Source organism: Pristiophorus japonicus, chromosome 9 (assembly GCF_044704955.1).
Source record: "Pristiophorus japonicus isolate sPriJap1 chromosome 9, sPriJap1.hap1, whole genome shotgun sequence".
NCBI lineage: Eukaryota > Metazoa > Chordata > Chondrichthyes > Pristiophoridae > Pristiophorus > Pristiophorus japonicus.
In genome coordinates, this window is record NC_091985.1 from 131180494 (window position 1) to 131192814 (window position 12321).

Consider the following 12321-nt stretch of genomic DNA (forward strand, 5'->3'; position numbering starts at 1 on the left):
TAAAATCATGTTGATCCCACCAGATGCAATAATATGCAACTCAGTTTGATTTGTACTCACGTATCTGGCGTGGTCTTGGATAACTATCTGCAAAGTGGAGCCTGTTAAAGAAGGCTTGGATAAAGTTTCGTAAAGTGCTTTTGTAAAACTCTTGCCTATATTGTCTGCTGCTTCTTTCTGTATATCATTTTAGTGTAATTTTTCTTACAGTAAATTATCCTTCATTTTTATTCTGCTTGTCCCTGTCTCTCAGAAGCTAGGAAACTAAAAACATGCATGATGACAAGGAACTAGCCAGTAATATAGCAATCTTCCAAACAGGAGATTATTATATTGGTGTTATCATTAACAATAAATGTTAATCAGCAATTTTTAGGTGCAGACATAAAACCATTCTCATTTGTATACTCATCAACAAGCTATTGATTTGAAATGAAATTTTAAGAAGCAAGATATATGAAGTATGGAGAAAAACTGAAATTCCCTACTGCTAGCTGCCAACACAGTAATGTCTTTACATGAATATTTACATGAGTAGTACATCATAATTTAGTGAGACAGTTCTAAAAGAATCTTTCAAGGTGTTAGAAATTGGTAACTGGCAATATATAATAGTTCTTTGGCAAGCAGATCAAAGGATCTTTACAGAACACATTAGGTAATCTTTAAAAGAATTGATAAATGATCAATCATTGGATTTAATAAGTAGTTTGGATCATACGGGGAGATTTACTTTGTGCATTAAGTATAGCAAAATAGTAGACATGTTCTTTATCAAGAAGCTTCTGGTTTTGTTACATATAATGTACAAAGGAACTCTTCTTCCTTGGCATCAGAGAGATTAAACGGTCTCAATGTGTGTCATAGATTTTACAGAAAATTATGAGGGCAACAAACTAAACTGCGCATAGTTTAAGGTTTGTAACTTTTAATCATTTTAACTAGCTACAAAACGTTAACCATTCACAGTCTGACAGGAGGCAGAAGGAATTCCATATTACATGCTATAATGACATTTATCTCATCAGTTTCATGACTTGTGTTCAGTCATTTCATTACTACACAGTCCAGCCATTTGCTGTGCATAGCTCTAAATACATAAGCAACAAAAATTTTTACAAAACACACAGGGTAATAACAAACAAAATACAATTTCTTTATAAAAACTACATCATATCTTTCATAAATATTCAGGCCTATGTACACAACTATTTTCCCCTATTAGTGCAATCTTTCCACCAGGTATAATCACCATTAGCAGCATCTAAACCTCATAGATACAATATCTAACTACTGCCAATATGCTTTGCTTCAGCATTAAGTTGACATTTTCTCATTTCGAGCCAACTATGCATTCATTACAGAAATTGTTCATTTAGTAAATGCTTTATCCTTATTTTACATTATGTTCACAGTTTTGTTACTAGAACATAAAATGTGACATTACTGTAAACTTGCAGATATAACCTAGTATCAACTGTGTCCCAATACTGAGCATGCTTTGCCAAAGTGCTACTGCCATGTGAAGATCATTTTAGCAGAAGGTCTTAAAGATAATATCATGCATAATTGTATGAATAACATCACCTCAGTGCAAGGACGATTACAGTTACATACACCACACTTCCTTGACGTTAACTTAGAATGGTTCTGTGAAATAAACATAAGACAACATTTTTTTTACTATGTGTTTTTACCATCATGACACGATTAGGGACTTGGCAGTAGCTTTGTGTAATTACACAGTTTACAAGGACAATACTGTACATTCTGCATTAAAAAAAACAGCTTTTGCAGCATTCCTACTTTACCAAGCAAACTTTGTTTATTAAAAAAAAATCCGGAAAACAAGTTGTAAACATCACTAGTGAGCTAAAGCCATGAATCCAGCCCTATATACATCCTTTGGAAAGAGATTTATCTAGAAATAAATAATTATAAGTACTCTGGTTAAAAATATGACAAGCTACACAGGGCAACCTTTACACTGGGTCTGATGTGTGCATGTATGCAAACCTAGTCAGTAAATACCACGATAAAATCAAGTTGTACACTGCTTTCTGAACAGTGCCAGGGAGTAATGCACTTTCTTGCAGAGCTTAGCCACTTCCCAGCATTTTTGTTGCACGCTGGTTAGCTTCATCAATCCTGGTTTTATTGGATTCAGCCTAAAATTAAAAAACAAACAATGCACACAATAATTTTGTAAAAAAGGAAAGGCAAATGAACTGTACAATGCCAAAGAAAAAAATGCTGATACAAAGAAGAATTGAACTGCATGCCACTGACACAAAATGCCATTAGCATACACTCGCTATTGACAATTAAATCACAACACTTTTTCAATGCACTCAAGTCTTTTTAGACAGCAGAGGCATGTTGATAGGCACTGCCCTGTCAAGAGCAAAATATTCAATCTACACAACTATTCCCATGAGCCAATGCTGCAGAGTATATGAAGAATAAATATGTGCCTACATAAATGCTTCGTGCAAACATCTGATTCCCAAATAAGCACTAGAAAGAAAATGTTCAATTAACAGGATATAAATGCTTCTAATGCTGATTTAGTGGTAAGTCTCAGAGGTGCAGCAGACTGGGGAACCCTTGTGTAGGATTCCAGTGCAGTGGCACATAGGATCTGTCCCTATGCCATTGTGTGCAGATGTTTCGCTGTTCCTTGTCCAGGATATGTTGCTGCAGGCCTGGTGAACAGTGAAACAGCTGTACATATAGGGTTGCCAACATATAGGATTGTCCTGCAACCTCTTGGAATTAAAGATTGATCTTCTGGATACTGCTACGTGCAACCTGGGAGAAAAACCTTAGGGGTATTAACAAATGTTCTCATTCTCTTTTTACACCTTTGTTTCTTAATAATAAACATTTTGGAGATGGGGGGAAATAAGGCTGTTTGACTGGGTAGAGCAGTTGGTCATGTGATGAAACCTCCAGGAATACATCCACTTGCATATGTGGTTTAGTGACTTCAGTAATGTGGGGTTATAGGACCATGCTAATTCATTATTCTAGGTTAGGACCCCAAAGAATAGAGGATTCTTCCTCTAGGCAGCTGGGACTCAGCAGCAGACAGGCAAGGAACTGCATGTGAATGGTGACTGAAATATTCTCATTTCTTGTTAATTGGTGTTTCTGATTGATTTTTATTGAGCATTCATTTCCCTTTCAATTCAGAGATCGGCATAAGTGTTGCTTGTTCATCAGTCACTAAAGGGATCAGCAGCAGCACCATTTTATCTCATACTACTTCTGTGCAACGCCATGGGATGTTTCAATACGTTAAAGGTGCTATATAAATACAAGTTGTTGTTGTTTGTTACAGAGGTAACAAAAGTCTGATCTAAATGTGGAGGTTAATAATAAAATGATTTCGAAATGCTAAAATGATCAAAAGTTTATCTGTTAACAAGCTTTGGATGTACTAGTCGTCCTCCAATAATTTCAGTGAGAAGGTCAGCATGGATATCCTGTTTTGTACTCGCATTAAATTTTCAGTAAAATTATCAACAGGGGAAAATTCACCCCTCTTCTTCCAGTGACTATGTATTCATACAGGAGTCTAGTTATGCAATTGCATCAGCACCGCTATTTATGGAGTGCTACTCATGAGAATTGTGTATTTATCCCCTAGATGATTTCACACGTTCTGATATTCCTATCTTCATTAGTTAGATTTTTGCAAACTCTCTACAAATCTACTGGCAATATATCTAACACCCATTTCTATTCTAAATACAGAAAGAATGATCTGTCATACGATTAAGGTACCATCTACAAGATGCACTGCAGCAACTCGCCAAAGCTTCTTCGACAGCACCTTCCAAATCCACAACCTCTACCACCTAGAAGGACTAGGGCAGCAGGCGCATGGGAACACCACCACCTCCAAGTTCCCCTGCAAGTCACACACCGTCCTGACTTGGAAATATATTGCCGTTCCTTCATCGTCACTGGGTCAAAATTCTGGAATTCCCTACCTGTGGGAGTACTTTCACCACACAGACCGCAGCAATTCAAGAAGACGGCTCACCACCACCTTCTCAAGGGCAGTTAGGGATGGGCAATAAATACTGGTCTTGCCAGTGACGCCCACATCCCATGAATGAATTAAAAAAAAGGTTCCCATAGTTGAAAATTCATACAATGTACATTTTACTATGGGTCATAAGTGCAAATAGGCGCAAAATGTTTTGTTTGTTTTCAACTCTATTTTTGTTGTGAAAGTTACTTGTTGCCATAGACCTTTGTTTAATTGGAAAAGTTGGTAGGTCAGGGCTCCAACTCCTGCTGTCCACAGGACTTGGTGACCAACCAAAAAGGGTTTAAAAATGGCCAATGTTCTTGTGTCTTTCCTTCTCATCTCCACCTCCCTCCAATATTGTAATTCCACAGAATGGGGCGCCATCTATTGGGCTGGCATAGAACTGAGAACATTTGCTTATGGTGATAATCAACTGGCTGGCAATATGATCTCCATCTGGCCAGTTGGGAGGGAGGTTTTCTCTTGCTTATGCTACTTTCTACTGCATTTACAGTGCTAACATGGGATGGCATACCTGCATATTACTACTAAATAGGATATTATGAGTTTACAAACTTTAAGTCTGATACATTATAACACTTATCAGAAAATGGTTCCATGAATAGCCAAAATACATTTTAAGCCGAAAAACAACAATTGTTTAGAAATTAGCATGACTAATTATAGAGAATGTAACATTCAATCCTCATTTCTTAAAAACTGATTTGCTAGTAGTCTTACCTTCTCCATAATCCTGTCAATCTGGCGATTCTGTGTATCAATCTCATTGCCCATATCAAGTGCCATGTGGCGAAGATTGCCAATGATACCACCAACCTGCTCTAAATTGTCGTCCATCTCATTTTCCCGGGCATCATTTGTTACCCTGTGTCAGAGGAAGATTTCTTAAAGGTGTTATTTGGTGCATGTGCTATAGTCTATGCCACACAAGGTAGAAATGAAAGTAAACAGCTTAACATCTTTTAAAATAGGATATAGGAATGCAATACATGCCCGTTAGGTAATCTTTCACTGTTATCAACAATAGTATCTATTTTTACCAAACTGAATGAAACTAAACCGTATGCAACCTTTTTCTAGGCATTTCCAAGGGGTGATTCTGCAATCCAGTGCTCCCAGTCAGGTGTGCTATTTGCAAATAGTGCACATTGGGAATCGCAGGCATGATTTTCCATCCATTTCATGGCCCGAAATTTGCGGTCGGCATCCGAACCAAATGCGCACTTAATCTGTTGCAAAGCCCCAAACAAAAAGTTGCTATCAGCCATTGCATAGTTGAGTGCAGCGCAGTGGCCCACAGATCCCAGGGGCACAGCGTATGCGGAAGCGTACCTTGGATCACATGGGCCGGTGCTCCAATCAGCAAACAGAAGCATACAGAACTTGTGTATTAACATTGCTAGTGAATGCTGTTTAAAGCATTTGTTAAGAGCTGCAAAAATGGCTCTTATGCTGACATCTAAACAGAAACATGCAGAAACATGCAGAACTGCACAATATTTCTCCTGATATTTGTTGAGTTAATCCCCTTTAAATCATGACAAGTAGTAGACACCATGGACAAAATCCTGTGTTTCTTATGTAAATGCTTCCATTTCCAGCCTCATAAAGCTTTTAAAATGACTTGGATTTGTTAGGAGGTATCCCCTTATGCTGTGTAAACAGGCCCTTTGCCTGTTTGCACCAGCCGTAAAATTTTCAGCCGTAATTGCTGGGCAGTTGGTGGACAATTAGCCCAACTCTGCGGCAACAATTTAGATTTCAATGTTGGTGCGGATCATCCCTCAAGTCAGAACTTGACAGATGGAAAGTTCGGGATTTTGTTGTCCATTTCAAAGGCGGTTTGATGGCGTGTGCCATCAAATCGACTGCAAAATTCAGGCCAATATTTTACACTTATTCTATGCCATTCTCATGATGGAGTCACAACTGGTTTTGCAATACAATGGAATGATGGCTGGAAAACTATGAGTTCATTGTTGGCCTCAGGTATATCCGAAACTGGGATCACTGAGGTAGCATAAACATCTGTCTTGACCTTATTAGAATTTACATGGTCTCATTTCAGGGAGCAGAGAAAACAACATCATGTTGGTGTTCAAAGCATGTTCAGTAATGATATCACCTTCCCAGCCTCTCAATCTCCATGAATATCAATTCTGCCAAAATGCCACTACGTGCATTCTATTCCTTACTAAGACCTGCTCCCCATTACCCTTGTCCTCACCAACTTCCATTCACAATGTATTGAATGCAATTTCCTTGTTCTCATCTACAAATCCATATCCTGGTCCCTCCCTGCCTCTGCTAACTCCTCCACCCTGATATATCAGCACTTGTTTCTGTTATATATGTGGACTTGTATTTACTCTGTGCAGCCACCAGAGGGCTCATCCCCTGGAGTCCCAAGGGATCCCATAATCCCTTGGGAGCACAGGTATTTAAGGAGGCATCACAGATTGGAGAGGCACTCTGAAGACCTGCAATAAAAGACTACGGTCACACTTTACTTTGAGCTCACAGTGTTCAGTCTGATTCTTTCTCCATACACAACAACTGGCGATGAGATACAGATAGCGAACCCAAAGATTCAGAGAACAGTGGGCATCCTGGAGAAATTTTCGGAGAGAGGTGATTGGGAAACTTTTGTGGAACGACTCAACCAATACTTCGAGGCCAACGAGCTAGATGAGGAAGAGAGCACTGCCAAATGAAGGGCGATCCTCCTCACCATCTGTGGGGCACCAACGTATGAAGAATCTGCTCAATCCAGCGAAACCCACAGGGAAAACGTACGACAATTTGTGCACACTGGTCCGAGAGCATTTGAAAACGAAGGAAAGAGTTCTGATGGCGAGGTACCGGTTCTACACCTACAAAAGGTCTGAAGGCCAGGAAGTGGCGAGTTATGTCGCTGAGCTAACACGCCTTGCAGGACATTGTGAATTTGAAGGATATTTGGAGCACACGCTCAGAGACTTTTTCGTACTTGGCATTGGCCACGAAACCATACTTCCCAAACTTTTGACTGTAGAGACCCCCAACCTTGAGTAAGGCCATAGTGATAGCCCAGGGATTCATTGCCACCAGTGACAATACGAAGCAAATCTCTCAGTACACAATTGCTCCTACAAGTACTGTGAACAAAGTGATGGTGTTTTCGAATCGTAACATACAGGGCAAGGTCACACATACCTGCAGCTGCACATCCGCAGATGACTCAGAGTCCACCATCAAGGGTGATGAATGCAAGGCCATTAACACGTTGTTGGCGCTGCGGGGGTGATCATCATTTCCATTCATGCCGATTCAAAGAGTATGTTTGCAAGGGCTGTGGAACAATGGGACACCTCGAACGAGTGCACAGGCAAGCTGCTAAGCCTGTTAAACCTGCAAACCACCATGTTGCAGAGGAGGACAGATCCATGGAGGATCACGACGAACCACAGCCTCAGATAGAGAAGGCAGAGGTACATGAGGTGCACACATTCACCACGAATTGTCCCCCGATAATGCTGAATGTTGAACTAAATGGACTCCCGGTGTCAATGGAGCTGGACACGGGTGCGAGCCAGTCCATCATGGGCAAAAAGACTTTCGAAAGGTTCTGGTGCAACAAGGCCAGTCTTAACTCTAGTTCGCACGAAACTAAGAACTTACACGAAAGAACTGATTCCTGTAATCGGCAGTGCTACCGTAAAGGTCTCCTACGATGGAGCGGCGCACAAGCTACCACTCTGGGTGGTACAGGGCGATGGTCTCACGCTGCTCGGCAGGAGCTGGCTGGGAAAGATACGCTGGAACTGGGACGATGTCCGAGCGCTATCGCCCGCTGACGACACTTCGTGTACCCAGGTCTTAAACAAGTTTCCTTCGTTCTTCAAACCAGGCATCGGGAAATTCCAAGGAGCAAAAGTGCAGATTCACCCATCCATCACAAGGCGAGAGCAGTACCGTACATGATGAGAGAAAGAGCAGAGATCGAGCTAGACCAGCTGCAAAGAGAGGGCATCATTTCACCGATCGAGTTCAATGAGTGGGCCAGTCCTATTGTCCCAGTCCTCAAGGGAGACGGCACCATCAGAATCTGTGGCAATTACAAAGTAACGATCAATCGTTTCTCCCTGCAGGACCTATACTCACTACCAAAGACCTACGACCTCTTTGCAACGCTGGCGGGAGGAAAGACGTTCACGAAGCTGGATCTGACTTCAGTCTACATGACGCAGGAACTGGAGGAATCATTGAAGGCCCTCACCTACATCAACACGCACAAAGGTCTTTTTGTTTATAACAGATGCCCGTTTGGAATCCGATCAGTGGCGGCGAAATTCCAGAGAAACATGGAAAGCTTACTGAAGTCGGTCCCGCACACCGTGGTCTTCCAGGATGATATCTTTATCACAGATCGGAACACAGTCGAGCATCTGCAGAACCTGGAGGAGGTTCTTAGTCGACTCAACTGCATGGGGCTCAGATTAAAACGCTCGAAGTGCGTTTTCCTAGTGCCTGAAATGGAGTTCTTGGGAAGGAGGATTGCGACGGACGGCATCAGGCCCACCAATGCGAAGACAGAGGCAATCGAGAACGCACCAAGGCCACAGAACGTAATGGAGCTGCGGTCGTTTCTGGGACTCTTGAACTACTTTGGTAACTTCTTACCGGGTCTCAGCACACTGCTAGAACCACTACATGTCTTACTATGAAAAGGGGGTGAATGGGTTTGGGGCAAAAGCCAAGAAAATGCCTTTGTAAAAGCGAGAAAATTGTTATGCTCAAACAAATTGCTTGTGTTGTATAATCCATGTAAGCGTTTGGTACAAGCATGTGATGCGTCGTCATATGGCGTCGGGTGTGTATTGCAACAAGCTAATGATTTTGGGAAACTGCAACCGGTTGCTTATGCATCCAGGAGTCTGTCTAAGGCTGAGAGAGCCTACAGCATGATTGAAAAAGAAGCGTTAGCGTGTGTCCATGGGGTAAAGAAAATGCATCAATACCTATTTGGGTTAAAATTCAAATTGGAAACTGACCGTAAGCCACTTATATCCCTGTTTTCCGAGAGTAAATGGATAAATACCAACTCATCGGCCCGCATCCAGAGATGGGCGCTCATGTTGTCCGCATACAACTACGCCATCCGCCACAGGCTAGGCACAGAAAACTGCGCCGATGCTCTCAGTAGGCTGCCATTGCCCACAACGGGGGTGGAAATGGCGCAGCCTGCAGATCTAGCCATGGTTATGGAAGCATTTGAGAGTGAGCAATCACCCGTCACTGCCCGGCAGATCAAAACCTGGACAAGCTAGGATCCCTTATTATCTCTAGTTTAAAGCTGTGTGCTTCACGCGAGCTGGTCCAGTGTCCCAGTGGAAATGCAGGAAGAGATAAAGCTGTTCCAGCGGCGCAAAGATGAAATGTCTATACAGGCAGACTGCCTTCTGTGGGACAATTGAGTAGTGGTCCCCAAGAAGGGCAGAAACACCTTCATCAATGACCTCCACAGTCCCCACCCAGGCATCGTAATGATGAAAGCGATCGCCAGATCCCACGTGTGGTGGTCCAGTATCGATGCGGACTTAGAGTCCTGTGTTCACAGATGCAATACATACTCGCAGTTAAGCAATGTACCCATGGAGGTGCCACTAAGTTTATGGTCTTGGCCCTCCAAATCGTGGTCTGGGGTACACATCAACTATGCAGGCCCGTTCTTGGGTAAGATGTTCCTTGTGGTTGTAGATGTGTACTCCAAGTGGATTGAATGTGCGATAATGTCGGCTAGCATGTCGGCTGCCACCACTGAAAGCCTGCGGGCCATGTTTGACACACACAGTTTACCCGATGTCCTGGTGAGCGATAATGGGCCATGTTTTACCAGTGCTGAGTTCAAAGAATTCATGACCTGTAACGGGATCAAACATGTCACATCTGCCCCGTTTAAACCAGCGTCCAATGGTCAGGCCGAGAGAGCAGTGCAAACCATCAACCAAGGCTTGAAGAGGGTAACTGAAGGCTCACTGCAGACTCGCCTATCCCGAGTCCTGCTTAGCTACCGCACGAGCCACCACTCACTCACTGGGATCCCACCTGCTGAACTGCTCATGAAAAGATCACTTAAGACAAGACTCTCGTTAGTTCACCCTGATCTACATGAACAGGTAGAGAGCAGCCGGATTCAACAAATTGCATACCATGATAGCGCAAATGTGTCACGCAAGATTGAAATCAATGATCCTGTATTTGTATTAAATTATGGACAAGGTCCCAAGTGGCTTTCCGGCACTGTCGTGGCCAAAGAGGGAAGCAGGGTGTTTCAGGTCAAATTTTCAAATGGACTCATTCACCGGAAACACTTGGACCAAATCAAACTTAGATTCACGGACTATCCTGAGCAACCCACCTTGGACCCTACCTTTTTTGATTCCCCAACATACACACCAGTGGCAACCAGCACCACGGTTGACCACGAAGCAGAAACCATCAGCCACAGCAGCCCTGCAGGGCCCAACACACCAGGTAGCCTAGCAAGGCCAGCTGCACAGCAGCCCAGCGAGGGCCTAACAAATGATTCAACAACACCAGCTTTCACACCGAGACGATAAACCAGGGCAAGAAGGGCCCAAGATCGACTCACATTGTAAATAGTTACACTATTGACTTTGGGGGGGGGGGGGGAGGGGACAGGGGCAGTGTTGTAATGTATGTAGACTTGTATTTACTCTGTACAGCCACCAGAGGGCTCATCCCCTGGAGTCCCTTGGGAGCACAGGTATTTAAGGAGGCTTCACAGGTTGGAGAGGCACTCTGGAGACCTGCAATAAAAGACTAAGGTCACACTTTACTTTGAGCTCACAGTATTCAGTCTGATTCCTTCTCCATACACAACAGTTTCAGCCCCAGCCTCAGAGGAGGACTCTACTGCACCAGTGCACTTTATATTTCCCATCGATTTCTCACACCAGCCATTGCAGGAGCTATCAGAGCGCATGGAGTCATATTCCATGAGTTACTTCTTTTAGGCAAAAGAAGAACAAGAGAAAATGTGAAAAGGATCAAATTCCTGAAACTCTAAAAATATGCAGCACTGAATATGATTTCCCCCTTCCATCTTTCAGCAGAATCAGCCAATATACTGTGTATAGCTACAACATAATTTGTTCTAATCTGTTAGTGTTAAATAAACAGTTTCCTCCATCATTTTTAAGATAATTAAAAATCTTGTGTACTTACTGATACATTTTTGCATATCATTTTTATGTAAAACAAATGTACTTTGGTGGGTATGATCTCTAAATTCATAGAATTGCTTTGCTGCATCTGTGAAAATTGAATGCATTATTTCACAGGTGTGCAGACGCACATAATAGTCAGCAAAAGCATCTGATATTATGCAAATGCTACGAGGAGGCAACAGAATATCCCAACAGTGAAATGAACTTAAAACTTTCTGATCTTGTGCAGAGCTATGAGTCTTTCCCATTCAGAAAACGTCACAGCTCACATTCACGGATAAACTATCCTCTTCAGCTAATGACTGTCATTTTGTATCTCATGTCTTAGGACTGCGGTAAAGTCCAGCTAATAACACATTTTTAGACTTGCGAATTCTGGGTTCAAAGAGCTGATCTCACCTGCGAATAAATCCGCCACTGATAGCCATCTGCTCACGCTCATCCATCACACGTGCAGGCTGACTGGCGACGACTCCGTCTTGGTTATTTCCCCAGGCCTTTTTGTAAGCATCACTTGACTTGAGTCTGTACAAGTAAAACAGTGCGTCATAAGGTAAATACTGGAAACTACGACCCAAAGCGGAATATCTTCCACTCAAATTGCTAACTGCACCAGGCAGATGGATATTTTAGGATGCAATAATATACCGATATATCATAGTGTTGAAAAAATATGTTGCCATGACTGCACTAAACATACGTTACATTTGTCAGTGCACAACAGTTCACATAGGAGTAATTGTCTTCATTATATTAACATGGCGATTAGTGAAACTTTGGATCATTGCACAGAACAACACAAATAACACTAACAATAGCAGACACAAAAAAAAGGCCAAGTTCAGCATGGACATCGCATGACAGAAATCAAACTGCCCTGTTGAGAATAGTGTAGGGGAAGTATGAAGTATTTTTTAAATACTAAAATGTACCACCTTTATTGTTAAAAGTAATGGAGGTATTTGAGGTATAATGAATAAGCTCTCATAATAGCTTGTCAAGCGGTAAGATGTTAAGTTGTTTATA

At 42.2% G+C, this 12321-nt stretch overlaps 1 protein-coding gene across 1 annotated transcript in view; it reads right to left on the reverse strand.

Moving 5' to 3' along the window:
- Nucleotides 1-985: 985 nt before the first annotated feature.
- Nucleotides 986-12321, reverse strand: part of LOC139272692 (synaptosomal-associated protein 25) — a 150506-nt gene continuing 139170 nt past the window's right edge. The window contains exons 6-8 of the mRNA XM_070888779.1: nucleotides 11695-11820; nucleotides 4784-4928; nucleotides 986-2168 (exon numbers count right to left, since the gene is read on the reverse strand). Of these exons, the coding sequence (XP_070744880.1) occupies nucleotides 2100-2168; nucleotides 4784-4928; nucleotides 11695-11820 (340 nt within the window). The 3' untranslated portion in view covers nucleotides 986-2099. The remainder of the gene's footprint in view (nucleotides 2169-4783; nucleotides 4929-11694; nucleotides 11821-12321) is intronic.